The sequence below is a fragment of the Pantherophis guttatus genome, chromosome 16, assembly GCF_059756535.1.
Source record: "Pantherophis guttatus breed Tessera chromosome 16, ASM5975653v1, whole genome shotgun sequence".
Classification (NCBI taxonomy): domain Eukaryota; kingdom Metazoa; phylum Chordata; class Lepidosauria; order Squamata; family Colubridae; genus Pantherophis; species Pantherophis guttatus.
This window is the reverse complement of record NC_142078.1, coordinates 19,626,982-19,642,720: the sequence shown is the minus strand read 5'-3', so window position 1 is coordinate 19,642,720 and position 15,739 is coordinate 19,626,982. Positions and strand designations below refer to the sequence as shown.

At 50.7% G+C, this 15,739-nt stretch overlaps 2 protein-coding genes across 3 annotated transcripts; one reads left to right on the top strand and one right to left on the bottom strand.

Annotated features, from left to right (window-relative positions):
* Nucleotides 1-976: 976 nt before the first annotated feature.
* RBM18 (RNA binding motif protein 18) lies at nt 977-7,406 on the bottom strand. Its single transcript, XM_034436179.3, has 5 exons — nt 6,931-7,406; nt 3,203-3,329; nt 3,023-3,109; nt 2,572-2,657; nt 977-1,728 (listed from the first exon to the last, which is right to left on the bottom strand). Exons 1-5 carry the CDS (start codon nt 7,053-7,055, stop codon nt 1,569-1,571), a joined length of 585 nt encoding a protein of 194 aa, XP_034292070.1. The 5' UTR covers nt 7,056-7,406; the 3' UTR covers nt 977-1,568.
* Nucleotides 7,232-13,849, top strand: MRRF (mitochondrial ribosome recycling factor). 2 transcript variants are annotated; one of them, XM_034436176.3, is made up of 7 exons: nt 7,232-7,386; nt 8,070-8,253; nt 8,945-9,094; nt 9,855-9,973; nt 11,135-11,226; nt 12,643-12,802; nt 13,337-13,849. In XM_034436176.3, exons 2-7 carry the CDS (start codon nt 8,091-8,093, stop codon nt 13,412-13,414), a joined length of 762 nt encoding a protein of 253 aa, XP_034292067.1. In that variant the 5' UTR covers nt 7,232-7,386; nt 8,070-8,090; the 3' UTR covers nt 13,415-13,849. The 2 variants fall into 2 exon arrangements, with proteins under 2 accessions (XP_034292067.1, XP_034292068.1); XM_034436177.3 differs by having other exon boundaries at nt 7,300-7,485.
* Nucleotides 13,850-15,739: the final 1,890 nt, after the last annotated feature.

Sequence of the window (15,739 nt, the reverse complement as noted above, 5' to 3'; positions counted from 1 at the left end):
TCGGACAGCAGAGAGGCAGAGGAACAGGAGGAGTCTGTTCCTAGTACACGCATGTGCAGAGCTGCCAGAAGGCAAGAGCAGCTAAAGCAAAACGGACAACTCAGGAGTAAGGCCAGGAGATGATTGGCCCCTCCCATAAGGTTTAAAAGAGCAGCGAAGGCTCTTTAGCAACGTTGCTAAATCTGTTTTCCAGTCGGCAGCTCGTTTCTGAACTTTGTGGGGCTTTGCCAAGAAAGGCCTTTGGCAGGGTGCCAAAGATGATAAAAGGTTTGTGATAAACACGAAAGACTTTTTCTGAAGGACTTGTTTTGAAATTAATTTGGACTAAGCTGGGAATGAAGTAATTCTCAGCTGTTATAATAAAATAGTTTTGTTTGAGACTAATTGTGTCCTGTAATGACTAAGTGAGCCTAGGTCACAACACCTATCAGGGTTGAAATCCAGAAGCACCCCTTAATCATAGAAGAGTCAGTGCGATTTGAGGGAGGTGAAGATGCGCATTAAAAAAATATTCTTTGCAGAAAGAGAAATGTGAAATGTAAGAGGTGGATCTGGCTACCAAATTCTTCGAGCAGGTCTTCTCAAAGGCTGCAGGTGGTTTTTGGGCAGGGGAGTGGAGTGGTTCCTCTCGTCCTCCCTCCTTCTCTACCTAGCCAGAAATTCCCTCAATGGCTCGTATGACATATAATCGGGGGGGGGGGGTGTCCTCTTCTTTAATTACTTGTACGTGGTAGTTTCTCTCCATGGAGGGTCTCCAACTGCCTCATCACAAGAGCTCCCAGCGTCTTTCCTCCCAGCATCCCTGGCTGCTCCTAAGGCTAACATTTTCCCTATTTCTCCACTCCAATTCTTTGGCTGGTCCTTCCCATGCTTAATCGCAGACGTTTTGTTTTTTTAAAAAAATCACCCCAATTCTGATTAATTTACCAGTTTTGAAATTAGAGACTTTGATAAATGATCCAAGTTTAACAAGGTGCACTTTTAAAAGTTTATTCCTGTGATGTTCCCTTAAAAAAAAAAAGAAAAAAAAAAGAATGGATACACCGATGCCCAGATGTGTTCAATGCAGCTGTTACTCACAGACAAATATTACCAATTTCATTGCCTCCTTTCGGAGTTTCCTGGGTTTCAAGGTGCAAGAAACTCTGATTTTCTCTTGCTTGGAAAGATCAGGCAACCCAAAGCACCTTTTTTTCTACTGGATAGAGAGAATATTCTGGACAGACCATCAGTTCATCAGAACTCTTTGTTATCTTCAGGTCAAAACAAATACTGAAGTGGTGAAAACATACTGAAACACGCAAACACATGTCTTGGACTTTGGAGCTGCATTTAGCTAGCCACACGGGGGTGGGGGGGGAATCTGGTTTTACTACTAAACCAGTCGAGTTTGTTGGAGAAGTTCTACACAGATTTATGGATGTGTTACAATCGGTTTCCTCCGAAGAGTGTTGACTTCCATGTGTGCAAAGGAGCAGCAGTCCCACACAAGGCCAAGACGGGGCAGCGCCAATCCTGGCTTTCCATCGGCCGAGAGTGCCAGAGGACGGTGCCGACAGCACCCCTCATCATCTCTTGGACTTCCAAGCAGCTCTGGAGTAGGGGCCAGTCCGTTTTTTCTCGGGGGCCTTGAAGTAGGTGTAGGGGGCTGCCGGTGGAAACTCCGCGTCGGGATTCTCCGACATCATTTTCAGCTTGGTTTCAATGGCTTTGATTTTTGTACTGACGCTGCAGAGTGAATTAGAGAGGCGGCTGAAACATCATCCTGTCTGTGGCCTGGATTTAGAGTCAGAAGCCCATGCATGCAGGAGCTGGTTTCCCCCCCCAGCTGTCCCTGGGTTCAAGCCACACCCTCCTCCAGGTCCTTTTTCTTTAATCGCCCAATCCCCACACGTGTTCCCGTGGCTGTGAGTCCCACATGCTCACTCCCTCAGAGGTGCATTTAATTCTGCAGATTGAGGCTGTCCGGTTGCTGGGAGAAAGCTCTGCTAATGGCTCATTCCTCCAGAAGAGCCCCCGGCGCTGTCCCTGGCCCCTCTGAATAGCCAGGTGACGCCACGTTCATTCAAGGATTTGAGGTTAGCAAATGAAGGCGCTCCTGTGTTCTGTGCTACTTGGCACTCGGCGAACCTCAGCTGCCCTGTCTCCTTTTCCCCATTTTATATAGAAAAGTTCTTTTTAGATAACAATTCAGCCACAGCTAGCCATGACACATGGTACACGGCAAAGTTGTTATTGGTTGAAAGGCAGCTAAGAAGCACCATTACCAGGAAACCCATGAAATAAAATAATGGGAGCTCGCAAGTTCAGCCTTTCCAAAGTCAGCTTTACTTCCGACCGCAGTGCCAGATAAAACTCCGCAAAAATGAAAGTTGCGTCCTTTCCCTATTCAGCCATAAAGCTTGAAGCTTCTTCAAAAGAAAACTTTTTAAACTAGGGGAAGCCAGATGTTAGGACGGAGAATGTCCAGGACCAAAAAAACCCTCTTCTGCTTTTCAGGGGTCCTGTCTGTTCTAGCTGATTGTCAAAGGACCGTTCCCCCCCCTCCCACAATTAAGAGGCAGACCTTACCTCAGGTTGGACTGGGGGGTCTCGGTGCTGGAAGACGGCTCCAGGCTGATGGGAAGGGTCTTCTCGTTCTTATTCTGGTCATACCTCTGGCAGGGAGGGGGGGGAGAAAGAGCAGAAATTAACCCCCCAGCTGAAGCAGGCATGTCCTTGTGGCCCTTCAGACGGTGGCACCAATGGGCTATTTTTAGTCATGATGGAACCTCACGGGAGGTCAAGTAATATTGGTTAAACTCATTAAAAAAGCAAAGGTTGGTTTCCACAGGGCTTTTCCCCTGTGCCTGTTTAATAGGCAACCGGCCTCAGGAAGTCTTCCTCAAGACCGTGTGCTGGACATGAAGATTGTTGCGCAGCTCAACCAACTTCACAGAGATGTGAAGGAACAGCAGCCTGTTGTAGGGGGGAAGAAAGCGGGGCCTACTCTGACACTGGCAGAGACAGGGAGCAGGCTCACCTTGACCTGGGCGTGAGCCCACCGCACTACCAGCTTCTTGGAGAGTGCCAGCTTCCCGTTGAGGCAATGGATGGCCTGTTCTGCCTCCTGAGGGAGAAAAAAAAAAGTCCCTTGAGAAAGGCTGCTGGGCCGGAGAGACGTCTGAAGGCCTGACCTAAGTGAAGCAAAGGCTCAACCTACCTGCTTGGTCTCGAAGTTCACAAAGCAGTAGCCCCTGGGCTGCCCCTCCAGGACCCCCGACTTATGGAAGAGGAAGTCGAACTGCTTCACTTTGCCGAATTTCTGCAGGAGTTTGAGGAGGTGATATCTGGAAGAGAGGATAAAGGAGATGAACAATTCTGTTATGGAAACCCAATTAAAGAAGAAAAGCTACGTTTGTCCTTTCTTTCTTTTTTCTCTTCTTCTTTTTTTTTTGCCTGAAGGCATTTCAGGACAGCGGCCAAAAGCTGACGTCCAGGGTCAGGTGGCCAAATGGAATATTGTAGGGCCAACACGGGGTCATCGGGGACCTTTGGGGAGTGAAGGGAATCCACAGCTTCCCTGGCCAGCTGTACCTCTTCCTGTGGGATCCCACCAACGCAGACATTTCCTTGAAATGACTGAGAAAACTGAGAAAATTCCAGGAATTGAAGCAGTCTCTTAAAGCAGGTAATCACAGATATTTTCCAGGAATGGGGTGTGTGTGTGTGTGTAAGCTGGCCCAACTTATAAAGTAAGGAAAAAAGAAAATGGGAAAAAGCGAAGAGAAAGCAAAAAAAGTGTGAGAAAAGAGTTGAAGAAAAGTAGAGAAAAGGCAGAAAAGAGGTGGCTTCTGATATTCTTCAGGACAATTATAAGTACAGCCATATTTTAACCTCTCTCTCTCTCTACAGTTAGATCACAATACTCTTTTTTCTATAATCTATCCTTATATGGTAGCTAATTTGCGGGCATCGTCCCTACAATAAGCCGAGAAACATTTTGAGCCACGAAGACATGCCATATAACTTAGGCTTACTTATTTCTGGAAGTCATCTCAAGATTTATTAGCTATTGTTAGAAGCATAAAAACACCCCTATTCTCCCTCTGCCCCCTGCCTCCCCCCCCCCACACTATCTCCTCTCTTTGGCAAATGTGCTTGTTTTCCTTAGTCCCAAACGGCCGCAGCTCATCCTGTTCTCAAAACGAAAAACATCTAGCAACTCGCCTTGAGGAACCTGACTAGATTTCCTTTGGCAACTTTGTGGCCTGTTTGGCCGGGTTCATCAGCCTGAAATTCATCCGAATTCAATGTGGGGCTTTCCCTGGGTTGCCTCCCAAAAGTGCAACGGAGGAAAGCGGCAGTTTCCAAGTCTCCCTGCTTAAATTCCAGGCCAGGGAAAAGGCAGGGAAACGTTCAATCACATCCACCCGAGTGCCAGGGAACGAGCTTGTGAATCCCCAGGCTCAGTGATGGCAGGATTCTGGTATGGGCGGTTAAGAATGCCCCTGGCATCTTTCCTTGCCCACTTTGCCTAGTCCATTTCTGACTTTCTTCTACCACAAGATGAACATATCTGGAGTCTAAAGAAAAAGAAATGACAGGCAGGAGTTCGAATGTTTGGTTAATATAGGATCCTCTCTCCACAGAGCTGCCTGTTGTGGAACCTACGACACTTGATTTCGGGATTCTCAAGGAAAGAATATTATTTAGGGCAAATTGTCATGCCAGACAGAGAAGCAACAAAATAGTTGTTGAATTCCTGAATCTGTATTTGCACAGATCTTGCTTTGTTGATAAGGAGCTACCTGTAAGTATTTGCCTCTACAAATCCCTCTCTCTGCCCAATTCTCACTTCCCACTTCCGACATTGTTGACCGTTACTTACAAGGTGCTAAAATCGTTTCTGAGTAAGGGAAGAGCTGCATTACAGACAGGGAACAGGAAGTCGGGCTGCTGAAAATTACCAGAGCTATTTTGATGGGGTACCTGGGACCAGAAGCCCCAGGCAGAGGAAGGAGAGTAGGCCCCGTTCCTACTTCCTGCCATCCAAAACACAGGCCAGACAATCTGTCCAAGTCCCATTTCCTTTTCCGCCAGTTTTCCTCCTGGCACCCTAAGCGCTATTCAAATGCCGAGTTGAAGGTTGCTTCAAACAATGCTCGTCTAAGGATATGGGAATGGCCCCAGCCACATGCTAAAGCCATTTACGCGAGGACAATTCCTCCGGGTGGACCTTCAAGGGAGAGGTGGAGAGGCCTCTTGCCTGTAAAGAGGCCCCCCTCGCTTTCCTTAAGGGTTGCAATGCAAACAGGCTTTATCAACACAGAAGGGCAGAATTCTCACCTGGAAGACAGGTGAACGGAAGCAAACTGAAACTCACAAAAGTGGGCCAGAAAGGGCACCGCGGAAGCTTCCGTTCTGTTATTCTGAACGGGTGAAAATACTGAGAGAGGTAAATTCTGTTGTGCCATAAAACGTAAATCAAGTGGGCTCAATGCCAAAGGTTCCATTTTGCACCTGGTTGGGAGACCTCAAAGGGTTTTCGTACCGTCATCAAATTGCGCATCATTTTGCAGAACCTAAAACTCTAAGCAACTGCTGTAATAGCCAGGGCAGTGATGCACACAATGCCTGGTTTTTTTGGATGGAATCTCAGATTCCCAAGCCTGCCAATCCAACTGGCCCCGTCGGTACGCTTGTGTTCGGAGATGCTTTTAACTTCCAAAAAACTTCACAACACAAATTCATGCGCTGAAAAGCCTCCCTTTTTGCGAGCGCCCATCAGTTGAGCAGCCGCCACAAATTGCTCAACCCCGAGAAGCCTCAGCAATACAAACACTGAGCCAAAAAATGGTAATTAATGCAAAACAGAGAAGAGGCCGGTTAGCGCAGCCCTGAATGAATCCTCGTCAAGAGGGCATTAATGACGGATTCCCACTTAGAGGCGCGATTAGGACCCTGCCCAGCTGAAAAGAAGAGCACTTGGAACAAAAAAAGCACTTGCCGATGGGAGAAGAAGACGGAGCCGGGCAAAAATTGCTTCCACAGCTGAGAGGCAGACAATATCGGGGAGATAAGACAAGACAGCCACTTGGAATGCATAAATCGGAGATTGTTTGGCAAAGTGGGGGTGGGAGGGGGAGGAAAAACGGTTGTCCCAATGCCGCTGGCTAATCTCCCTCCCGGCAATCAAGCTCACCGCCTCCTCCTCCTCCTCCTCCTCCTCCTCCGTGTTTAATTGCCCCACTTCAAGGGGCTCAAACATGTTAGCAGGCAATTTAAATGCACTAATCACGGGAGGCCAAGGGAATGTCAAACGTGCACCCACTTCGTGTTTGATGCCACCAGAAACAGAGCGGGGGTGGGGGGTGGGGGGAGCCACAGGCAGCTGCAGCCTTAGAGATGGTGGGGTGGGGGTGAGTTTGCCTTTGCTCCCTTGGAGGGGGCTGCACAGCGCTCCCCCCCCCACCCACCCACCGGGGTCCTGATCAAGGGGACAAAGGCCAGCCGTTCCAGGCAAGGAAAGGGGCTCAGCAGCAGAACAGCCCCAAGAGGGGACTCGAGGAGGGTCTCTTGCCCGGGGAGGGGGGGGCTGCAATTGCTCCCTTGGAGGGCTTCCCCACCCCACCCCAAGGTGCTTGCTGGACCAAGGCAAGGAAAAGGGGCTCAGAAACAATCCAGAAAGAGGGGATGCTGGGGAGGGTCTTTTGGCTGGGGAGGGAGGGGGTCTTTCCCCCCACGGGGTCCTGAGGGTGGGGACCAAGGCCAGCCGTCCCAGGGGCTCAGAAGCAGCTCGGAGAGGGGATGGTGGGGAGGGGGTCGCCAGGGGGTCTGCCTCCCTCCTCCTCCTTCGAGTGGGGGGGGGGTTGGCTCCACCCCAGAGGGGCTGAGGGGTCGCCCTGCCCCCCCAACCACCGCCCCCCCCTCTCCCCCCGGCGGACTCACTCGGTGATCTTGGGGTCGAGGTTCCCGATCCAGAGGCGGTGCCCGTCCTGCAGGGCCCCCTCGGACAGCAGCGAGGCGTTCTCCAGGCGGAGGCTCTGCGGAGGGGCTCGGCCCGCGCCCGCCATCCGGGCCCCACGGTTGTCCGCCCCTCCGAGCCTCCCGAGAGGGCGAGTGAGGAAGACCCCGCGCCTCTGGGCATGTGCAGAGTGCAGCCCCCCCCTTCTGCCCCTCCTCCGCGATCGCCGCCTCCTCCTCCTCCTCCTCAGCGCCTCTCTGCCCCGCGCGCGCGTCACTCCCCCGCGCCAAGGGGCGCGCGGCGGCGCGGGACGTTGACGTCAGCAGCAGCCGCGCGGGAGGAATGACGTCACGGCCGTGCGACAGCCACCCCCCCCTCTTCTCCACACGCCTCTGTCTTGCTTGCTCCATAGAGGCGAGGAAGCGGGAGCGGCGCTGGGGGTGAGTTGGGGGGGGGGAGAGGGAGGGAGGGAGGGAGGCACCGAGGGGGCGTGTCCTGGAAGTGGGCGGGGCCGGAAGAAGGGAAGACCCCACTTTTTGGCAAGTATAGATTTAATCCACTTCCATCATAGTGGTTGGGGGGGGTCTGTGCCCTCCTGCTTCCCCAAATTATTATTATGATTCATATATTAAAATATTATTGTTATTATTAATAGAAATTCAGCTTGGCTGGGAGGCAGGTTTGCAGGGAAGGCCACCCTTCCCCCACCCTCCCCACTCAGGGGGCTCCTGGTCTCCAAGCAAGCCAAGTTGTGCGGCTGCTGTTAATGCTGATATTTTAATAGGGTCATAATTTGGGGAAGGAGGGCAAGGGTCTCAACTCACTTTGAAAGACCAGGAGCTTCGGGAGGGGGGGGTTCCCTGCAGAGGAGGGGCCTGCTTTCACTCTGCAATGATCCCCCCCCCAGCTGTCTCCTTGGGACAGCTAACCAAGCAAGGGGGCACAGACTAACAAGGACTATAAGGGGCGTGCATAAGTGCACCAGCGTGCCTGTCCTAATATTCCTTTTTACTTACTCTTTTCATGTATTCAAATTATGTTTATACTTTTACCTGTTATCTTATATATGCTTGACAAATAAACTTATGATTATGACTAACCGAAGCTCTGCTCTCTTTTGCAGGTGGGCAACAGTGGCAGCGCCATGGCCGGGCCCCTCCGAAGTCTCCGGCGGTTGCCTGCCCTGCTCTGTCGGCCCCCCTGGCAAGCCCCTCCGAGGCCCAGGCCCCTCCTGCTGCTGGGCTCCCAAGAGGGCCGGACCCTCGAGACCCCACAAGTCAGGACCCTGGCCACAAAGAAGGCTAAAGGTAAGGAAAGCTGTGGGTGTCAAAGGTCAAGGAAGCAGAAGGGCCCCTTGGGACCACCGCCTCCAATTCCCCCTTTCCTTCCCCCTTTTAGGGAGGCTCACCATCTCCAACAGAAGAAAACATACACAGACTAAAGTCGCTCTTTTCCTGATCCTATAACCTATAAATCCCATAACTGACAGTTGTATTACTTCAAAGAGGTTGTTGTGGGTAGTACATCAAAGGGGGAGATAATTGGATCCAAGGGCTGAAATGCTCCCTCCTCAAAAGTCCCAGAGGCGCTTTCCCAAAAGGCAATTGGACTTTCTTGTTTTTCTTTTTCCTTGAAAACATTTCACCTCCCATCCAAGAAGCTTTTTCAGTTCTTCTTGGATGAGAAGCAAAATATTTTCTAGGGTGAAAAAAAACCCCAAGAAAGTTCCATTTGTCTTTTGGGAAAGCACTTTTGGGGCAACCATGGCCTGGATGATTGAGAATCTCCACAGGTATCCATCCAAAACTTTTAGGGCTTTGGAGCCCAGGATGAGAGAGCGATAGGAGGATGCTTAATCTTTTCTAATGATGGAGGGTGGGATGGGGTTAGCAGAGGTCACTATGTGGAACAGACAGCCCTGCTTCAAGGGCGCTCCTGAAGCAGGCCCGAAGCAGCAGGCCCGAGTCAGCAAAACTAACTTGGCTCTGCTCTCTGCAGCTAAAGGAAAAGGTCAGGTCCGCGTCAACATCAACACCGCCTTGGTAGAGGACATCATCAGCCTGGAAGAGTTAAACGAAGAGATGAGCTCGGTGGTCAAAACCCTGCAGGAAAATTTCAACAAAACTTTGAGCATCAGAACCAACCCAGGTGAGCAATTTCTCTCTGTAGCTTTTAGGGCGCTGCTCATGCTATTTTCTTGCCCAACAGCACATATATGTTCATATCAAATTTTAAAATATTCTGCTGCTTAAAACTCTGTTGTTGTTGTTTTTTGCCTGGCTCTTACTCAAGGATCCCATTAGACCAGGGGTCTCCAACCTTGGCAACTTTAAGACTTGTGGACTTCAACTCCCAGAGTTCCTCAGCCAGCAAAGCTGGGAGTTGAAGTCTACAAGTCTTAAAGTTGTCAAGGTTGGAGACCCCTGCCCTAGACCACTTGAATGGAATGGAATGGAATGGAATTCTTTATTGGCCAAGTACGATTGGACACACAAGGAATTTGTCTTTGGTGCGTACACTCTCGGTGTACATAAAAGAAAAGATACGTTTGTCAAGAACCATAAGGTACAACACTTAATGATAATCATAGGGAAACAGTCAATATAAATCTTAAGGATATCAGCAACAAGGTTACAGTCATTCTCTTCTGCCTGAAAGAACCAGGGAATGGGAACATACAGGTGGATTTTTAACAGGCGTTGGATAATTCAGAAGCCAGCCACTTGCAACAGACCCTGTTTTGCGGATGTTTTTACTTCTGTATATTTTTTTTAGAAGGAGCCGAGAGCCTTTCAGGTTGATCCCAAAGCAATACAAGATGAAAACCATAATTCTAAAGAGGGGAGGAACGCTAACACCTGAGTCGGAATCGCAAAGGATTTCCCTGCCGTTGTATTTTTCATTTCAGGGGCTCTTGATTCGATCATCGTGACCACCAAGGATGGGAAATTTCCATTGAACCAGCTTGCACAAATCTCCCAGCATTCGGCACAACTCCTTGTGGTCAACATGAGCAGCTTTCCAGAAGTGAGTAGATTTCTTGTTCCTTCCCCCCTGGCAGATCCAAACCTCCCAGGAACCCCCTGGGTGTGGAAAATGCTACTGTTCCCTCTTTGGCTTCCTGCCCGCTTGTGGCTGCCAGGACAACTGCCTTTCCGCCTGCGGTGGCTCCGACTGCAAGTTCCTCGGGAGCAGAGATCCTTTTTTTGGCTTCCACCCTTCGATATCACTGCATAAGTGATGAATGACATCAGAGCTTGTGCAGAACCAAACCACGCAACCACATTTGTTTTGGAGGAAGAGGATTAACAGAGCAGAAAGGAGCAGGGAAGCTTTCCAAGGACAGGGAGTTTTTTGAGTTGTGTTTCCTTGCTTTGTCACTCCTCTCTTAACCCCGAAGAGAACAAAACAGGGTGTTTTCTGTTAAGAGAAATGAGCTAACAAATGCAAAAGGAGAGCCAGGGCCAGCTTAGGCGCCTCTGATGCAGGGGAGAGCCCACGGCCCTCGCTTTGCTGGCTGCCGAAGGGCTGCGTGTGGCACAAAGGCTGAGCCTGGGGGAGGAAAGGCGGGGGCAAGGGGGGGGCACAGAGGTTTCCAGCAACTGCCTGCCAGAAAATCCAGAGATGTGAAGAACAGGCCTGGTGCTAATCCCCTTTATTTTCACACTTGCCCGGTGCAATGTGGAACGAGTTAACGTGATTGAGGCCTTCCCTCTAAGCCCCAAACAGGACCACGTGAGGGCTTTGGCAGCCAAAGGCCCATCCTGGAATCCTTCATCTGCTTTCCTCCTCCATCTTGCAGGAGTCCGGAGCCCCCCGGGAGGATTTGCTGCCTCCTTTGCTATCTGCGTTGCCTCAAACCGTCAAGATGGTTTCCATCTTCCTTTCTGCTTTCTCCCTCCTTTGCCTAGTCCGTCTCCTTCTTCCCCACCCCACCCGAAGCCTCTTCACCAATATCTTCGATCCTGGGGGCAGGAGGAGGGGGTGGGGGGCGCCCTGCAGCTTGCAATTCAGTTTGATCAAAGGGGCCGATGTAACTTCCTGGTCTCGCCGGTAACCAAACTAAATGTTTCCATGTTCTGTCAAGATGGATTGCTCTCCGCCGATGGGGAGTTTTGGCATCTGGTAATAATTATTTGCTAATTCCCCCTGCCATTTTTTCCCCTCTCTATCTCTGCGTTGTTGCAGAGCACAGCTGCGGCCGTCAAGGCGATCCAACAGAGCGGGATGAATCTCAACCCGGAAGCGGATGGGCTGTTGATTCGCGTGCCAGTTCCCAAGTAAGCCACTCAGCCGCCTCCTCTCAGTCCCTCCCTGGCCAAAACACCTCTTGTGATTTTGCCTGCTGAATGGCCCTTTAGGATGGCCAGATCAGTGGTAGGTTCCAAGCGGTGTTACCACCGGTTCTCTCGCTTTGCTCGCATGCACGCCGAACTTCCGCTCTGCGCAAGCACATTAGATTTCTGCCCAGCTGAGGCACAGCAATCCTCTCTGCAGCGCCTATCAGCTGGGCTAAAAAACGAGAAATAAAGGCAGGAATAACGCGGGGGAGGGTGGGAGGGCCCAGCTCACAGTCATAGAGAACCGGTTCGCTGACGTCACATCATCATCACTACCGGTTCGCCCGAACCGGGAGCATCCCATCACTGGGCCAGATCCTCTTCTTGTCTCCTTCCACGCTTCGGAAGAGGGATGTTTGTATAAAAGAGCTCTTGTCGGGGGCTGCCTAGTGTGGCACCCCAGAATTTTCCCATTGCAAGCCAGCTTTCCATCTCTTCTTGCTAGGCCTGCCAAAGACCTGCTTGCTCTGTCAGGCCATTTCAAATATCCCTTTAAGGCAACTTTTCAAACCTGCCTGGTTTGCTGACGTTTTTGCAAGGTGCTTTGGTATTTTAAATTACGTTTAAACGAAGGAAGCCGGTCGGCTGTTTGTGTGGATGCTCACATTGAAAGCTGTGGACGGCCTCTTAGCACCAGCCCATGAAGGGTGCGGTTATTCAGCCCGACACTCTTTAAGAAAAGCCAATGGTGCGTTTGGGACGGAAGGAGATGGAATGGGATCCCTTTGCCCCCCCCCCCATCCCATCCCCTCCCCAGCCAATCCAGTCCCTGGTCTCCTGCCCCTCTCGGCCGTCCCTTCTCCCCCCCTCCTCCCCCTCCTCCAATTCTGAAGGAGGCGGCTATTATCCTCCTAATTGCAGCAGCCTGATTGTTAACATGCTCCCAGGTCATCTTCCAATCTGAATTCCTGGAGAGGAGGAGAACAGGCAAAACAGAGGAGATCTGAGCAGCTCCCTCTCCCACTTTCTTCGCTTTTAACTGGCCACTGTCACTCTTTCGGGGGACAAGCCCCAGGGGTTTGATTGCCAGGCTGCCTCCTGAGGGAGGGTGCCACCCAAATCGTGTCTGCTGAGGCAAGGGCGTGATCTCCACAGCTCCAGAAACTCTAGTCATTAAAAAAAGCCAGAAGTGCAAACTCTTCTCCGATATTATTCCAAAATACCTTGCAGCCACTCCTGCCATCCTCCAGCTGCCTCTTCCTTCTGTGAGGTTCAGCCTTCTTAATCTTTCAAACATTTTCTCCATTGTTTTCAAATTTGCATCTCTGGGCATTTTCATGCCCGGCTGCACCGTGCCGTGGAAGGTTTAGGCTCATCCCAAGAGGGTCCTTTTCTCCTTCGCTTTTCTCCCGTCAGAATCACCCGCGAACACAGGGAGAACCTGGCCACGGTCGCCAAGCAGCTCACCCACAAGGCCAAGGAGTCCCTGCGCAAAGTGCGCACCGGGGCCATGAACCAGACGAAGAAAGCCAAAAGCACCACGTCGGAAGACACCATCCGATTGATAGAGAAGCAGGTACTGAGGGACTGGTGCTGACCACTAGGCTGGCCTGGCCTGATCTGGCAGGGGCCCCTCGCAGAACACGGAAATGTGGCATCTCGCATCAGAGGTCTCCCTGCCTCTGGACAGCCGTGTCCTCATTTGGTGGCCGGCCTTTATTTTTCTGACCAAGATGGACGTCCCTACATTTGAGTGGTGCGGTGGCCTAGAGGTGGAGCTCTTGCCTCCTACTCAGGAGGTCTGTGAGTTCGATCCTAGGTAGAGGCAGGTTATTTCTCTCTCTGGGCACGATTAGAATTTATCTGTGGAACAAAACTCCGCATTGGCGACAGGAAGGGCATCCAGCCAGTAAATACTCAGCTCCATTCAGTTTCCCGGATACTCCACCCCACAGGGGATTAGGGGGTCGTTAGAAGAAGATGATGATGGACATCCCTACATTCTCACGCTTCGCAGGAAAATCTCAGTGTGATTGTTGCTATTTGATACCTGTCGGCGTATTTCTAAAAAAAAGAATTCACAAAGCGTTCTTTTCTCAATTTGCCTCAGATTCAGCAAATGACCGAGGATGCCACAGTCGAAATGGACAAGCTATTGGCTGCAAAGACGAAGGAGCTGCTTTCCTAGGGTCTCTCTCTCTCTCTCTCTCCCCCCCCCCTCTCTCTTCCCCCCTCTCTCTCTCTCAGAGGTCACCACAAGTTGCTTTCTTCTGGCTAAACGGTCGGTAGTGATTTTTCAACTGCGGGAAGCAACTTTGGGCAGCGAATCAAAGCTCAGGACCGAGGAAGGGGGTTTAGCCTTGAGGTGGGCCGGAAAAAGAAAGTTTGGCTCCCTGATAGTTGTTATCTCAGCTCCATCGTCGTCAACAGCACGGCGTGGCCCTGCTGCCATGGGCCCAGAAGCCATTTAGGAAACAGAAGGATCACGAACAAATCATCGATTTAATGGTCTGTTGTGCCCCTCCTGCCTGAGAAACTGAGGATGCTTTGGGGGGCGAGGGGGGGCCTTCATAAATCGGTCAGGAATTTCCTATATTAAATAAAGCCAGTCTGAATGACCTGAGGGCTCCTTGTTGAACCCCTCATTTTTGAGCAGCGCCAGAGTGCATGGAAAGGGGCACATCCTGGGGAGCCCCCTCCCCCCCCAAACTCTCTCCTGAAATGGTAAGCTCATTTATTTTAGATGAGTTGGATTCCCCACTTTCTAGCTAATGGATGTTGGTTTGCCTTCTCAGCCAGCAGGGCGCAAACACAGCCTTTTACCCTTTTATGTTGTGGTGGCCGCAAAGACTCGTGCGAATGGAAACTCCAGACCTAGCCTGGGCTTATTGGAAGGCTGAAATTAAGAGTATTTCTCTTGGCTGACGCACTGAGCGGTCCGTTCCCTCTAGAAAGGGCGGCATGATTGCCGGTGGCAGCAGAAGCCAAACTTCTCTCTATAGCCGTGATGGCGAACCTATGGCACGCCTCCGGGCATTAAAAACAGCCGGCCTGTTGCGAAAGACAGAAACTCTGGTTTCTTTCGCTTCCTGCCAAACCCTTTTGCGAGTCCACTTTTGTGCAAGAAAGAAAAGACGCGGGGAGGAAAGCCAACGCAATCGCTTGACTCCCTGGCAGGATGGACCTGGACGCGGGTGCCAGGGGTGCGAATACAGCCATCGGCCCAGGCTGAACAATAACCAAGCAATCATTTTGCCTGGTGTGTAACCAAAAAAACAACAACACACACACACACAACCAACCCAGGGCTGGATAGGAAAGACGGCAGGCCGCATCAGCCACAGCCGATGTGGAAGTTCAAAAGAGAGGTGATTACTCCTCCTTTGAGCCTCGGTTTTTTTTGGGGGGGGGGGAGCGGATTGCTTTTGTGTGAGGGACGGAGGCGCCTGGCTCCCTGATTGTGCTTCTTCATGCCTCCTGTCAAATGAGCGCTGTGCGGGCTTGGCAGGCCGGGTTTACCAGGCGCGCGGCCCTCTCTGACAGGGTGCCGAGCAGGGGGAAAGACGCGGCGTAATCGCTTTGCCTCCGAAATTCAGTGTTGATTAGAGGCGCTTTCGGGCTGGCTTGTCAGCGGGCTGAAGTGCTTTTTTTTAATCACTACAGAAGCTCATTACAGCTTCCCAGCCACTCTCCCGTCCCCCGGTTCTCCTTCCCGATTAGCGCCCAGAGGCGGATGAATATTGGATGGTTTCATTACATACAAATGCAATCAACAGTTTTGCATAAAATTTCTCCTCTTTTTCTTGAGTTTCAATTGACCTCGGCACCCGTGGTGGTGCCAGGCGCCAAACACATGCAAATGAAGGGAGAACTTCCCGCATTAAAATCTCCTCCTGTATTTGTGTAAATGTGTGTGTGTGTGTGAATGGATAAATGACAGGTATGGGTGGGTGGGTGGATGGATGGATAGATAGATAGACAGGATGGATGGATAGATGGATGCATAGATAGGTGATAGATGAGATAGATGGAATGGATATCTGGAGAATAGAATAGAATAGAATAGAATAGAATAGAATAGAATAGAATAGAATAGAATAGAATAGAATAGAATAGAATAGAATAGAATAGAATTCTTTATTGGCCAAGTGTGATTGGACACACAAGGAATTTGTCTTTGGTGCATAAGCTCTCAGTGTAGATGATAGATAGATAGATAGATAGATAGATAGATAGATAGATAGATAGATAGATAGATAGATATCAATGACGGGTGATGGATGGATGGAGACAGACAGACAGACAGAAGGTGGGTGGGGGCTACCCAGGAAGTTAGGGGCCAGCACGGAGAGAATTAAGAGAGTCCTAACCTAACATGGTGGCTCAGTGGCTAAAACGCTGAGCTTGTCAATCGAAAAGGTCAGCAGTTCAGCGGTTCGAATCCCTAGTGCCGCGTAATGGGGTGAGCTCCCGTGACTTGTCCCAGCTTCTGCCAACCTAGCAGTTCGAAAAC